Genomic DNA, 16082 nt, shown 5'->3' on the forward strand with positions numbered 1-16082 from the left:
TGGTAAGACTATTGGCATGTCTAAAAATGCAGATGACTGCTCATGGCATACTGTAAAGTACACTAACCAGTGTAGTCAATTCTCCAGAATATTTACACAGGTGTAGCGCTGTACTCAAGGTCTGCAAGACCTATTCTAATATAATGCGTACAGTACCACATCCATCATTCTAAAATGAGAAACAATGAAACAGTTCACTTTTTTTGAAATACAAATATTTATTTATTTGCAAGAACAGCTTTAATCCTTCTTGGCAGCAGCCTTCCTCATGGCAGCCAGGACATTGCTGAGCTCCTCCCTCTTTCTCTTGGCGCGGATGTGAGTGCCAATCTGGGAAGAAAACAAAAGGTACATTACAATGGAAAAACCAAACACACGCGATGCAGGTAAACTACCATACTCAGGATGACAACACTAATGCATGTCTCTGGGACAAGTTCAGTAATCAACATGTATAGGGATAGCAGTTACATAATGCACAACTTGTCTTTGAGAATTAACTGATTGGACAAACTACAGGTCTAATCCAATAGTTGATGAATCTTTCAATATATGCTCCATGATGCAAACAGTCCATCGCTTCAGGACATAAACAACACCCCCCCCCCCCCCCAACAGGTGGTAATGTTTAACATGTGGTTGCTACAAAATCTGTTCCGTTTGAGGGGAAAAAAAGCCCTTGTTTTGTTCACTGTTGATACACACGAAAGCAGCTTCAGAAACACACCATCTGACATGAGCAAATGCCTTCATGTTACCACCAAGACACCCGCCCAGGTTGGTAAGCAGGGGAGTTTACATACCCTCTTCTTGATGAACTTGAGGGCACGCTTATCCTTCGACACCTTCAGCAACTCCATGGCGCGCCTCTCATAAGGGGCGAAGCCGCACACCTCACGGATCATGTCACGCACAAACTTGCTGTGCTTGGTCAGACGCTGAAATAAAAATACATTTTTTTAAAATCAGCAACCGTTTGTCAAACAACCAGTTCTAAAGTCACTGTGGAAATATAGATCGTTAACCATGAGGGGGGGAAAAGGCTTTTAATTCAGCTACTATTTATATTATTTTAAAAAAGTGTCTGAGACCAAGCGTCCCTGTCTGCCGTGGGATGCAGACAAACAGGGATAGTAGGAAACTAGTTGATGTGTGCAGGGGGAACGACAGAACAGCACTGAACAAGCTGCACTGTAACTTATCCTGCTTTTGTAACAGTTTATTGGATCACTATCACAGCCTATGCTCAAGTTAAATTGTTGACCTATAATCTGTTAACGGGGAGAGCAAAGCCTGACCAATTTCCGTCACTACAGGTGCGGCAGCTATGGGAATAGAACCCAAACTATAAAATCGGAGCCAGAGCGGGGCTTGACCCAGCAATTCTAGGACAAGAAAAAAACAACCACCTTTGGCAGTGTCCAGAGTCTAGACCCTTTACCGGAGGATTTAGGCTCTACCAACACCACACTACCTGAAATGGTTGTCAGGTTTCTATCAGATTAACTCACCCCTCGTCTACGGGCGTGTTTGGGTGCGGTCACATTCTTGGTTACGGGGTGGCCTTTGCTAAGCCCCACGGCCATAGGATACCTGATAGCCATGTCTGTAGAGAAAGAGAGAAAATATATAAGTTTAGTTACATGTAATTCAAAGCATGAGACTTTAACTGGCTAGCTAGTTGCTGACCAACTAACTTACATTACAGTGTCAATACGGGTGCATCAAAGCTGATACAGAGGATGAAAAACAGCTTCTATCTCAAGGCCATCGGGCTGTTGAAATAGCCATCCCTAGCCGGTACCCTGCCCTTAGCCAGAAACCAACTGTTTAATCATTCCTGTACCTCAGAGGTGGCAGGTAGCCTAGTGGTTAAGAGCGTTGGGCCAGTAAAAAGTTGCTAGATCAAATCTCTGAGCTGACAATGTAAAAATCTGTCGTTCTGCCCCATGAACAAGGCAGTTAACCCACTGTTCCCAACAATTTCAATGATTTTACTGAGTTAGGACCTATGAGGAAATCAGTCAATTGAAATAAATTCACTAGGCCCTAATTCCATGGATTTTACATGACTGAATACAGATGGTCAGATACCTAAATATTTGATTTGTAAAAAATAAAATTCTCGTCACGAGTATTTCTGTGCATTCAAATTTCCATCGATAAAATGCAATTCTGTTTGTTGTCTGTAGCTTTGGCCTGACAAATTCTTTAAATAACATTGGAGGCGGCTTATGGTAGAAAACAGGACATTTCTACAGTTAGCATGCCAATTGAACGGTAACTCAACTTGAGACATCTCTTGTGTTGTGTGACAAAACTGCACATTTTCTAGTGACCTTTTATTGTCCCCAGCACAGGGGGCATCTGTTTAATGACCATGCTGTTTAAGCAGGCTTCTTGTGGGGGTGGGGACCAGGCACAGGACCAGGCATTGCTCATCCCAATATTTCTTAATTCCATTATTTTGCTTTTAAAAATGTGTGTAGTCAGTGATATTACACAGTTGGCGCTAGGAACACAAGCATTTCGCTACACCAGCAATAATTGTTAAGTGTGTATGCGACCAATAACATTTAAATTTTATCTTAATGTCAACTGTTACGGGTGTGGCCTTGGCAAGATAGCCAGCTAATTAACGTTACTGGAGATTTCCTACAACGCTCATTGTATTTTTTCCCCCCACCTTTATTTAACCAGGTAGGCTAGTTCTCATTTACAACTGCGACCTGGCCAGGATAAAGCAGTGTCGTCAACTGCAATGTATATTTAACTAGCCACACTCCAGTCATGTAATAAACTACTTTAGGTGTTAACGTTAGGACTATTGATTCAGCAAAGTAGCCAAAAATGGTTATGACAGAATGCTGGCTAGCCTCTAACCGTGAACAATGTTAGCTAGCAAACGTAGACAACTAGGTAATTACTCTTACTACTGACGATAGAAGTACGGGTTTTGCATTAAAAGCATTATTTTTTTGTCAAGGACATGCATATTATCTGTAGTCATTATATAAAAAATTTTTTTTAAAGAGTCTCGTTACGAAGCTCCAGCAATAACAAGCCCATGCGGTTCACATGTGTAGGGAAAGAGGCCATGTAAGCGCAGCAACTTTAGGTTGATGTTTACCGTGAAAATCGTATATTTATCACGACAATATTGGAAGCATCCTTTAAGCAATAAGTATACATTGTGTTGGTTTTATTCATATTAGTGAAAAAAGAAGGATGTCAAAGATTTTGTAAAGATTTTAGATGATATAAATTCTTCATCAAATTCTTACCTGCTTTCTTTAATGGCGCACAAACCGGAAGGAAAGTTTAGCGGTGGATGTTGGGTAAATGAGGGTTTTTCCAAAATAAAACACCAGTGAAATCTCTGTAGCGCCACCTGTGGGTGCGGACCATTTAGATTCAGCAGTCTCTTTTTTTCAAGATAAATTATATGGCAAAAGTGAATCGTTTAGAATATACCTTAGCAGACATTTGTAAAATCAGAGAGGAATAGCGATTCTAATATAATTAATGTCCATTTCCATTTTATTCCCGTAAGAATATTGTTGTAATGTTTAGGCTACAGGCCTATGTATTGTCATATTCGCTTAATATTAAAAGAAAAACATCTCAGACTTCAGTGCGTTCAAACCAACTGGGGAGGGGTGGGTTCTATTTGGGGGGGTTGATTTGAACGGTCATCCAACTCATAATTCCAACTCCGGCCTCTTTCTAGAGCTCCGACTTCACAACCTGAAGACGTCATGATTTGACCTCATATTCCCAGTTGTTTTCAACGCGCCAAGTAGCCGCTGGTAGCGTCACACATGATCAAAAACTCACAGATTGGCTAGTGAAACGCACACTCAGCCCTCTGATTGGACTGTCAATCACATGCCGGGTGCACTAGCACAGTGGATTAAGTTCTGGCGGGTCACGAGTATGAAACTGAATGGGGAAAAATACATATCTTTCATATTTGAATTTGTATTTTAGATTTATTCAGTTGCCTATTTTATCTGGTTTCTAACATAAGCTTACGGGATTGAGTACCACAGTATGAGTTGTAATACCCATAAAACCTAGCGGTAAAACCCGGACATGATTCCAATCGTTTTTCCGCCTTTAATTTTTCTATAGGGTAATTTAGAACTACTTTTACATTTACATTTACTTCATATAAGGTGGACAATGATCCGAAGCATACTTCCAACGTTGCGGCAAAATGGCTTAAGGACAACAAAGTCAAGGTATTGGAGTGGCCATCACAAAGCCCTGACCTCAATTCTATAGAAAATGTGTGGACAGAACTGAAAAAGCGTGTGCGAGAAAGGAGGCCTACAAACCTGACTCAGTTACACCTGCTCTGTCAGGAAAAATGGGCCAAAATTCACCCAATTTATTGTGGAAGGCTACCCGAAACATTTGACCCAAGTTAAACAATTTAAAGGCAATGCTACCAAATAATAATTGAGTTTATGTAAACTTCTGACCCACTGTGAATGTGATGAAAGAAATAAAAGCTGAAATAAGTAATTCTCTCTACTATTATTCTGACATTTCACACTCTTAAAATAAAGTGGTGATCCTAACTGACCTAAGACAGGGATTTTTTTACTAGGATTAAATGTCAGGAATTATAAAAAAACTTAGTTTAAATGTATTTGGCTAAGGTGTACAGTGGGGAGAACAAGTATTTGATACACTGCCGATTTTGCAGGTTTTCCTACTTACAAAGCATGTAGAGGTCTGTATTTTAAAAATCATGGGTACACTTCAACTGTGAGAGACGGAATCTAAAACAAAAATCCAGAAAATCACATTGTATGATTTTTAAGTAATTAATTTGCATTTTATTGCATGACATAAGTATTTGATCACCTACCAACCAGTAAGAATTCCGGCTCTCACAAACCTGTTAGTTTTTCTTTAAGAAGCTCTCCTGTTCTCCACTCATTACCTGTATTAACTGCACCTGTTTGAACTCGTTACCTGTATAAAAGACACCTGTCCACACACTCAATCAAACAGACTCCAACCTCTCAACGATGACCAAGTCAGAGAGCTGTGTAAGGACAGCATCAAATGTGCATTTACAAATTACCTCTAACCTGTACCCCGCACACTACCATATGTATATAGCCTTGTTATTGTGTTACTTTTAATTATTTTTTACTTTAGTTTATTTGGTAAATCTTTTTTGAACTCTTCTTGAACTGCACTGTTGTTTAAGGGTTTTTAAGTAAGCATTTCACAGTAAAGCCTACACTTGCTGTATTCTGTGCATGTGACAAATTAAGTTTGATTCGACGATTGGGTGTTGAGGGAACACTTGTCACATTGTTTATCATAACACAAACTCCACCTTGGACAATGTGTTCTTTGTCCAGATAAAGATGCTGATACGGCCCTACATACCACTGACCAAATGTCCCTTTTGTTTTCCAGTCCAACAGGAGTGCATGTCTCAGATCATCCGGTGCATGGACATCTTGTGCCAACGTGATCCGAGCGAGAGGGCCCAGTTGTGGGGAACACAGCACATCGGGCCTGTGGACAGACAGCTCAGTAACATATTAAACAAATATACAATATTGTGTAAAACAGATGCATCTATAAATTCTATCTTTTTACTTTGTCCCCTTTTCTCCATGTTTTAGACATGAGGTGTGACATGCGGAACGCCAGACTCACACCACGAGAAGCAGTGCCTGATCAACGCCATCCTCAGCAAGGTGATCTGCTGGAAGTGGTGTACTCTCTCTCATTCTGGGGGTAAGACATCGTTTACACATCACCGATATAAATTCTCAAATTCTGCACTTCAGACCAGCCTTTGTGATTGAACTTACTTTAACTGCATTACTTTGGTTGGCTGCTTTGAGCAAAACGTGTATGTTATATGACCTATTCTGGGAGGTGTGTGTGAGAACTATGTGGAATATTTTTGGACCATTGGCTTCCCTGAAAACGGGAACTAACAGGAGGAGCATTATGAGCATGTCAGAGGTCGTCACGCTGGATGGGGACGGTGATGGAGGCTTTGATTGTCCACGACAATGAAGGAGCAGGTGTCCCTTCCAGTGATGTGTAGCTGACCTTGGTGCCAGTAAGGATGGTCTTCACGGAGGCGTTAAGACCCTCCCTTGATAAATAAATCCTTCGACTTCACTGCCTGTTCAATGTTAAGGTCCCTTAGTAAGCACCATAGGGACACTCGCCAGACCAACCGGCGAGGCACCCAGACCCCGTGACCAAAAGCCATGAAATCATGCACATCCATTCCTGTAACCATATTGAATGCCTTGATGCCAATCCTCTTCGTTTTCTGTACCCCAACTTTACAGACAACACTCCATCCAACGACTGTGATCTAAAGACCCTTTTAATCTGTGACTGAGTAACACGCTTGATCCTAAGTGCTGTCTCCATGATTGCTGTGCGTCAACCTCCCTCTCCTCGTTGTGTGCCAGTTGAGGGTTGGTGCGCCGCCCAACTGTTGCTCTCCTTTTAGCGCCATGGCAGTCGGGATACCTGCATACCCCATTTAACATTGTCTGGTACAGACAGGAATGACAGGGAGGGTAGCAGTTCTGGCTCAGGTTCAAGAAGAAATGCCATTCTGCTGAACCTGCCCCAGAGACGGTTCCTTAACCTCCTCTGAGGGCTCTCGGGACAGAGGGTTGTAGTCTTCGGCCGGGTACAGGTCCTCCACTGACTGTACCTGGTTGGATACGGTTGGCTTCCTCCACTGACTGTACCTGGTTGTGGATATGGTTGGCTTCCTCCACTGACTGTACCTGGTTGTGGATACGGTTGGCTTCCTCCACTGACTGTACCTGGTTGTGGATACGGTTGGCTTCCTCCACTGACTGTACCTGGTTGTGGATACGGTTGGCTTCCTCCACTGACTGTACCTGGTTGGATACGGTTGGCTTCCTCCACTGACTGTACCTGATTGGATACGGTTGGCTTCCTCCACTGACTGTACCTGATTGGATACGGTTGGCTTCCTCCACTCGCATTCCACATCCGTATGGATGATATTGTGAACCTCCAAAATAGGCTACACTGATGAGCTCCATGGAGGCAAATTCACATGTTGTTGAGAGAATCCCCTGGTCACCTATAGAGACCTGCCAACAGGAAGGATGTTATTAAGTGCTATATGCCATTCAATGCATGACTTAGAACATCTTGAAATGCATTTGTTGTAAGAAATGTGCTATATAAATAAAGTTTGATTTGATTGATGACATTACAGCTGTAGAATATTTAATAAACTGTCGTTTTCACATGAGAAGTGCAGACTTTCCATAAGCTTTTAATTGATAACTTGGGATTTTTATCACTTGACATCTAGTGGTCCTTCTGTAGCTCAGTTGGTAGAGCATGGCACTTGTATTGCCAGGGTAGTGGGTTCGATCCCCGGGACCACCCATACGTAGAATGTATGCACACATGACTGTAAGTCGCTTTGGATAAAAGCGTCTGCTGAAATGGCATATATTTTATTATTATTAGTTGAAAGGATCCTTTAAATCAACACTGTACCACTCCAAATCAAATACTGTACCTTTTAAAAAAAAGATTTGTCTCTGGTCATGCAACTACAATACAGGCTAGCTGTCTAAAAGTCTATTCTGAATGTCAATAGATTTTTAGATTCATTCTCATCAATGACAACATTATAGAATTCACTGTGGCTGAAGTTGAATCTGCTCAGCCTGTCGGGAATGGAGCTCACCCACTGTAAATGTAAATAATATCCACAAAACATGAAGTCTCCCTTAATTATACATGTATCAGTTATGGAAGTTAACAATCAGTATAGCTAGGTTGCTAGCTAACATGACTACCTAGCTAACTAGCTGGCTCACAAGACTAGCCTTGTTTCTTGCAATGCGATTGCCTGTAGTCTTGGGAGACAGTGCTGCATGTCGAGCATTGTTCAGGGCTTAAATATCGACGCTGCTGCAGGGCTCCTTGATGAAGTGGTTAGCGTGCATCTGAACAAATTAATGGATGACGAGTGGTACTTTTTTTGATTATCTTGTGATCCCGACCAAACTTTTGTCATGTAGTCAGGACAAAAAGTAAATTGCTTTGCCACATTTTTTAAAAGTATTACTTTAGTTCCTTGTTGCAAACAGGAAGTATATTTTGGAATATTTGTATTCTGTACAGGCTACCTTTTCACTCTGTCAATTAGGTTAATATTGTGGAGTAACTACAATGTTGTTGATCCATCCTCAGTTTTCTCCTGTCACTCTAACTGTTTTAAAGTCCCCATTGGCCTCCCTGAGCGGTTTCCTTCCTCTCCGGTAAATGGGTTAGGAAGGAGGCTGTATCTTTGCAGTGACGGGGTATGTTGATACATCATCCAAAGTTTAATGAATAACTTCACCGTGCTCAAAGGGATGTTCAGTGTCTGCTTAAAAACATTTGTCCTTTTACCAAATAGGTACTCTTCTTTGCGAAGCATTGGAAAACCTCCCTGGTCTTTGTGTTTGAAATTTATTGCTCAACTGAGGGACCTTACATATAATTGTATGGGTACAGAGATGAGGTAGTCTTTAAAAAAATCATGTTGAACATTTATTGCACGCTGAGTGAGTCCTTGCAACGTATTATGTGACTTACTTATTAGGCTTGTCATAACAAAGGGGTTGAATACTTATTGACTCAAGACATCTCAGCATTTCATGTTATATTTCTTTGACATTATGGAGTTGTGTGTGTGTGTGTGTGTGTTTGTAAGCCAGTTACAAACTCAATCAATCAAATGTATTTATAAAGCCCTTGTTAAATCAGCTGATGTCACAGTGCTGTACAGAAACACAGCCTAAAACCCCAAACAGCAAGCAATGCAGGTGTAGAAGCACGGTGGCTAGGAAAAACTCCCTAGAAAGGCTGGAACCTAGGAAGAAACCTAGAGAGGAACCAGGCTATGAGGGGTGGCCAGTCCTCTTCTGTCTGTGCCTGGTGGAGATTATAACAGAAGATGGCCAAGATGTTCAATTGTTCATAGATGACCAGCAGGGTCAGATAATAATTACATTGGTTGTAGAGAATGCAACAGGTCAGCACCTCATAGCAAGGAGTCATCAGGCCAGGTAGTCGAGAGAGAGAGAGAGAGAGAGAGAGAGAGAGAGAGAGAGAGAGAGAGAGAGAGAGAGAGAGAGAGAGAGAGAGAGAGAGAGAGAGAGAGAGAGAGAGAGAGAGAGAGAGAGAGAGAGAGAGAGAGAGAGAGAGAGAGAGAGAGAGAGAGAGAGAGAGAGAGAGAGAGAGAGAGAGAGAGAGCCTTCCTTCCTTACCTCACAGACAGAGTACTTACATTCACACAGGACACCAGATAAGACAGGAGAAATACTCCAGTTATAACAGACTGACCCTAGCCCCCCAACACATAAACTATTGCAGAATAAATACTGGAGGCTGAGACAGGAGGGGTCTGGAGACACTGTGGCCCCCTTCCGACGATACCCCCGGATAGGGCCAAACGGGCAGGATATAACCCCACCCACTTTACCAAAGCACAGCCCCCACACCACCAGAAGGATATCTTCAACCACCAACTTATCATCCTGAGACAAGGCCGAGAATAGCTAAATGTAATACATTTTTAAATTCAGGCTGTAACACAACAACAACTTGAAAAAGTCAAAGAGTGCGAATACTTTCTGAAGGCTCAGTATGTCCTCTGGACTTCTGTAAATAGGACGGGGTGCAGAGCAAATGTCAAATTGTACATAGAGGATTGCCATAAATATGCAAGCTCCAAAAAATTGGTTTGGTGATCAAGAATTTGCAAGCTCAGCAATGGGGAATCAATCAACCGTTACTAGCATAGGCCTACTGTTCTTTTGGTATGAAATTGCATAAAATGAATAATTTACTTATGAAGCTTGCTTTTGGAATTTGTTCGAATTAATTATTACATAGGCCTACTTATGTAGACAAAATAATGAAAAGGGCTGTCTGGTAGCCTCAATCAATAGACAAATATTTGTAATTGAACAAGTCATTGCATGTATAGATTTTAGTTTAATTGACTTGAAAAAGCTTGTGACTTGACTTGCACCAAATATTATGGATATACTGACAAGATACGTCTCGACACCCTAACAATGGGAGTCGTTGTCCACAAAGCGGTCTAGCTCCCGCCGATCCTTTCTTTGGATTGGGTTGTTGATGTCAACTGCCTGTATTCAATGGAGAGAGAGGCTATGCTACTAGCCTCATGTCAAGAATATGCATAACCATCTCGAGACAACTCCTCTATAAAGTGTTTTTTCTCAAAGTTGCCGGTATGTCACGTGTGATACTTATATCAGTACACTCGTGACAACTTAAGCATTTCAAAACCTCTATTAGATCAAGTAAACCTCACGTAGCAAATAAGCCATTAATTGTTTTATTGACCAAATTCAACACTCTCATTTGACCTCCATACAAAAAAAACACCACCTCCTTGGAGGGAGACAGATTTTCCTCTGAGTTGGGCCTCTCTCTTCCTCTCTGCTTGGACTTAGAATGCATGACTTGGACTCGGCTCGAGACTCGACCCGTTCTACTTTGCACTCGACATAAGACTTGAACCTTGTGACTTGGTCCCACCTCTGGTAATTCCTAGTGGGAAACTTGTCGATCATCCCTGAGCTCCGACTTCTCTCACATGCTGACCTCTAAGGAAATTACGTCACCTACTGAGGAAATTACCTTGATAACGGCAGTTAAATGCAACATCAAAACATTATTTATAAAATACAATCTATTAAAAGGATACTTCGGGATTTTGGCAATGAGGCCGTTTATCTACTTCCCCAGTGTCAGATGAACTAGTGTATTCATGGATGCCAAAGGAAGCTAGAAGTCGTATTCTTATGTTCACTTCATGGTTGTCCCATGAAAGGAAGCTAGAAGTCGTATTCTTATGTTCACTTCATGGTCCCATGAAAGGAAGCTAGAAGTCGTATTCTTATGTTCACTTCATGGTCCCATGAAAGGAAGCTAGAAGTCGTATTCTTATGTTCACTTCATGGTCCCATGAAAGGAAGCTAGAAGTCGTATTCTTATGTTCACTTCATGGTCCCATGAAAGGAAGCTAGGCTAGCAAGCAAGCATTTTAGCCAGAGTTGTGAGTTGTGTCTTTGGCTATGCCGGATTAAGTGATTTGACATGCTATTCAATAAAATCATTTCTCTGTAATTAATATTACCTGATTGAGCTAATCAGGTAAATAATTAACTAGAAATTCGGGGCACCACAATATAATGTTTATAGAGCTGTTATCTTTCAAATCATCTCTTAAAGACCTTGTCATCTTTTATTTCAATAGCAGTCAATATTTAATCGTCACCTTGTTTAGTCTCATCTGAAAGTTGTAAATTCTTGGTTATCTTCACGAACCCTGGCTAACAAGTTGAATCGGCAATACAAAATTTGGTTGAATTATTTATTTACTAAATACCTAAATCATCACACAGAATGGATCATCATCATAAACCTCATCCACAGGCCAAAGTCATGACACCAGGTAGCCCAGGACAACAAAAACTATAAGTGTATACTGTATGACAGAGTCATGGACGGTTTAGGTAACATGAAAGAGGAGGATGGCATTGACATTTCACGACAAGTAGGCTGTGTCAAAATGTTGTTTTCTACTCGCACACACACACACACACACACACACACACACACACACACACACACACACACACACACACACACACACACACACACACACACACACACACACACACACACAGAAATCAGTACTATGGACAGCCACATATTTAGCTTAAGTTGATTGGACTAAACCGTTTTTGGTATCTTTTAGTTGTCACTATTAGACTAAGCAGAGGTGATTTAGATGTACAAATTTGGAAGTTGAAATGGTGCTGGAATAGTGGAGGCAGCTCCTGTTTTCTTTGAGACGTGCGGTAACTCTCTGTGGTTCTAAATCAATAGTTGTTTAGTAGTCCGAAAATATCCAGAACATTACCTTGCATGACCATGCTGTAGGTCACGTAACTGTTTGTTACGTGCAATATGCTTTGTGGACTTCACCAGACAGTGGTTTCTCTCCGGTTTTATGATGAAATAAAAGTGTGGTTGAATTTATTCTGCCACTGTGTCTTCCTATTGTCTCGGCCTTAGGCCTCTTTATCACGATTGCAAGGCAGAACTGACAGGTTATAGAGTAAACAACTCAGTTATTACTGAGTATGTTTATTTGCTTTCTGTCTTGGCTTCCCCGGTGCTTTTACCCACGCACCACTACTGCCCCTACGAGGTACCGGAGCCTGCTGGTTTTCTGTTCTCTCATAATTCATTTCACCTACCTTGTGTCCCAGGTCTAAATCCCTGATTAGCAGTGGCGACCAGTCATTCTTGGCTGTTTTGAGCCCCGCCTGTTTAGCTAAATTAAGTATATATTTTATTGGGGGGGGTTGGTGCCTGTTTTGCATGTTATTTTGCTACATATCAGTTTGCAAACAATGTAAAATCAAATGTGAATATCAGTGAATAAAGCCGCGTACAATCATGGTGTCTTTCTTGTGTTCTTGAGTAAGGCAGCTCCAAAATACAGCTGATTCAGCCTAAAGCAGTGCCTTCTGTGGTGGTGGGGCAGCCAAGGGGAAATACACAGCGTAGGGGTTGGTAATCTTCTCTAGTTGCCGTGTGATTGGCTCGGTGTTCTTGTCACGCCCTGACCTTAGAGATCCGTTTTATGTCTCTATTTTGGTTTGGTCAGGGCGTGAGTTGGGGTGGGTATTCTATGTTTTCTATTTCTTTGTGGTTGGCCGGGTATGGTTCTCAATCAGGGACAGCTGTCTATCGTTGTCTCTGATTGGGAACCATACTTAGGTACCCTTTTTCCTCACCTGTGTTTGTGGGAGGTTGACTCTGTTTAGAGCACTTTGATTGTGAGCGTCACGGTTTGTTTTTGTGGTGTTTATTTTGTTTGGCGTCATTTGGATTAATAGAGAAAATGTACGCTCACCACGCTGCACCTTGGTCAGCTCCTTACAACAGCCATGACAGTTCTGTCACTCATGGGGACACTACCTCACCGCAGAATCTACAGGGAGCTAGGCAGTTCAGTCCCCTTTGGATGCTGCCATAGCTTTATATTAGAAGTGCCCATCTACTCCTTCTCCAGTTACAAAAGCCAGTGTTCTGTTGTTTAGGAGAGAGATCATTGCTGGGAGGAGAATGCAGAAAGATTGATTGTGATATAGAGAATGCAATTGCTGAGAGCTGTGTTGGGTGTTTTTCATGGAGCTGAGGGTTATATAGTGTTGGTGGTTTCTCAGAAAGTGATTTGGTATATACTATGTCAGTTGTTGCTGAGGGAGTTGATTGGTTATGTCTGGTATGTGTCATTAGGACTTCCTGTTTTGATTATTGAAATTGTTTGTTATCCTGTTTTCATTTGTTCCCAGGGGGGAAGGGGAAGGCACCTAGGGAGTGCTTAGGAAAGAGGCCCGCAGGCCTGTGGTCCCTTTCCCCCTCAGAATTTAGCCTACTGTTCTGACTTGGTGGTGCACATGTAGTCTATAGCCTGTTTTAGAGAAATGTCATCATCGAATATTGTAAGAACTTTCTTTGTCTGCTTATATGCCCCCTTTATTTATCCTATGGTTTTGACTTGTTAGAACGGCCCGTGTTCTGGATTCTGTCGCTTTACATTTCAAAAGTGCTGAACAAATACTTATACTGACCATGTCCATTTTAGCTCGCTCATTAATGTCTTGATCAAAATGACGGATTGCCTCTTATCCGCTCATCTTTTCTTTATGTCATAGTTTGTACATCTCAATTGTTATAGACCTATTGCTTATTTAGGTCTCATTCATCATTTCAGGCAATGTTGGTATGATTTCATTGTTTTGCTTACTTTGTGTATTATAATTAGCTCGTGCTTTTCTTGACAAGGAGGAGATGGTATATGATGTTGTTGAGTTTGTAACCATGTTTACCAGCGACACAGTCTCTTCCCATTCATATATCTGTTTTTGCCAAAAAGTTCAGTAAGGGACCCATGTAATTCCAGTTAATATTGCAAGTTATTTTTTTGTTTGTCATTGCGGTCTGTGCGTCGGTTTATTTTATATAGAAGTGGATCCTCAGGATTGTATTTTCATTTATTTTTAGACCACATAGTTCGAATAAAATACTTCAAATGGTAGGCTAACCGAGTGTCTGTCTCTCGCTCTCGTGACTTAAAGAAGTGTAAAGTTAAGGCCTCAATATCTTGCTGAATTTATCTTAACTTACATTAATGTCTGTTGGTGTCCATTTTGAAAGTGCTGAACAAATAGGCCTACCTTGTTTGCTTGCACTTGCTTATACTTTGAGATAAGTGTTAATGATACATACTGAACATAAATGTAATAATGTTTATTTTATTATTGAAGGAGAATGTGGTTCTTTTCAACTCCACAAGGAGTCAGTAGTAACCACATTTGTTTAAGCAAGTCTGGCATATCAGCTAAGGTTTTTAAAAAGGCAGTAAATGAGGCTGAAATCAAATCAAATTTTATTTGTCACATACACATGGTTAGCAGATGTTAATGCGAGTGTAGCGAAATGCTTGTGCTTCTAGTTCCGACAATGCAGTGATAACCAACAAGTAATCTAACAATTCCAAAACTACTGTCTTATACACAGTGTAAGGGGATAAAGAATATGTACATAGGATATATGAATGAGTGATGGTACAGAGCAGCATACAGTAGATGGTATCGAGTACAGTATATACATATGAGATGAGTATGTAGACAAAGTGGAATAGTTCAAATGGCTAGTGATACATGTATTACATAAGGATGCAGTCGATGATGTAGAGTACAGTATATACGTATGCATATGAGATGAATAATGTAGGGTAAGTAACATTATATAAGGTAGCATTGTTTAAAGTGGCTAGTGATATATTTACATCATTTCCCATCCAGACAAGGCTCCGCTGATAGGTGTAGTGGTGGTAAGGATTCACTCCATGGTGCAGAAAGGAAACCTCTGCTGATGGGACAGCTTTGTGGGCCCTAACAGTTTGTGGGCATGTTTGTCTCCATTATAGTGCAATTAATGCATTGTTTAGTGTTGTGGCTTTGACTGCCCCACCAAGATTTACATGCTAAAATCACCATTGATGATGACAGGGTAACAACGAAAAAAAGCAGAAGAGGTCCAGAGATGAATATGAGGGAACGAGACCAAAAAATTGTCAAAGGGAGGAGGCAGAATCAGGTGGGAGCATTCTAGCCAATGAGAGGGCAGATATGCTCCTGAACAACAGGGCATAGATATAGATAGAGGACTCATCTTTGTATCAATGAAACGACTATATCTGACAGCATGGGCAGCGTCTCAATTTTAAATAAGTCAATTTTCTTCTTATTCATCGACTGATTTCCCCTTACAAAGATAATTGAATCACTAGCATGTAATTCCAGGACATGGAGCTTTAGAAATCATTATTCCAAGTAAACATGTAAGACTACAAAAATCTATAGCACAAGTATTGTAAAGGGTGCCGTCTTTCGGATGGGACGTTAAACAGGTGTCCTGACTCTCTGTGGTCACTAAAGATCCCATGGCACTTATCATAAGAGTAGGGTTGTTAACCCCGGTGTCCTGGATAAAATCCCAATCTGGCACTAATACCGTCACGGTCACCTAATCATCCCCAGCTTACAACTGGCCCATTCACCCCCTCTCCCTATTCCCCAAGTCGTTGCTGTAAATGAGAATGTGTTCTAGTTCAATTTACCTGGTAAAATAAGGGTTAAATAAAGCTAATACAATTGTAAGGATGAGAATTAGATTAGTAATGCTTGACCTGTCTAAAAAATTCATATCTTTCATATGAACTGATTAGAGATGGTGTTTGATTTGAGATGGTGTCGAGTCTCTACTCTCCCAGCTATAGATGGTGTTCCACTCTTCGAACCCTCTAAAACGGCGCTTATACACAATCACTAAGGCAGGGCTCACTATTTCATTCATACTGACATAAGATTAGCCACATTATTTTAAAATGTTTTTAACTAGGCAAGTCAGTTAAGAACAAA

The 16082-nt window shown here is 41.1% G+C and overlaps 1 protein-coding gene and 1 non-coding gene across 2 annotated transcripts; both read right to left on the reverse strand.

The window, feature by feature from the left end:
• Positions 1 to 198: 198 nt before the first annotated feature.
• LOC123996571 (60S ribosomal protein L36) lies at positions 199 to 3350 on the reverse strand. The gene is made up of 4 exons (XM_046300017.1): positions 3285 to 3350; positions 1512 to 1606; positions 804 to 938; positions 199 to 330 (listed from the first exon to the last, which is right to left on the reverse strand). The coding sequence occupies exons 2-4, from the start codon at positions 1602 to 1604 to the stop codon at positions 241 to 243; spliced, it is 318 nt and encodes a 105-aa protein (XP_046155973.1). The 5' UTR covers positions 1605 to 1606; positions 3285 to 3350; the 3' UTR covers positions 199 to 240.
• LOC123998368 lies at positions 1081 to 1209 on the reverse strand. Its single transcript, XR_006832266.1, has one exon. It is a non-coding gene; the product is annotated as a small nucleolar RNA SNORA63 (small nucleolar RNA).
• Positions 3351 to 16082: the final 12732 nt, after the last annotated feature.

The sequence above is a fragment of the Oncorhynchus gorbuscha genome, linkage group LG15, assembly GCF_021184085.1.
Source record: "Oncorhynchus gorbuscha isolate QuinsamMale2020 ecotype Even-year linkage group LG15, OgorEven_v1.0, whole genome shotgun sequence".
NCBI lineage: Eukaryota > Metazoa > Chordata > Actinopteri > Salmoniformes > Salmonidae > Oncorhynchus > Oncorhynchus gorbuscha.

Excerpts from the sequence above, each read along its gene's own strand:
- LOC123996571 (XM_046300017.1), bottom strand. The coding sequence starts at position 1,604 with ATGGCTATCAGGTATCCTATGGCCGTGGGGCTTAGCAAAGGCCACCCC. Across the intron at positions 939-1,511 it reads AACACGCCCGTAGACGAGGG|CGTCTGACCAAGCACAGCAA; the intron begins GTGAGTTAATCT and ends TTTTTATTTCAG. Across the intron at positions 331-803 it reads TCAAGTTCATCAAGAAGAGG|ATTGGCACTCACATCCGCGC; the intron begins GTATGTAAACTC and ends TTTTCTTCCCAG.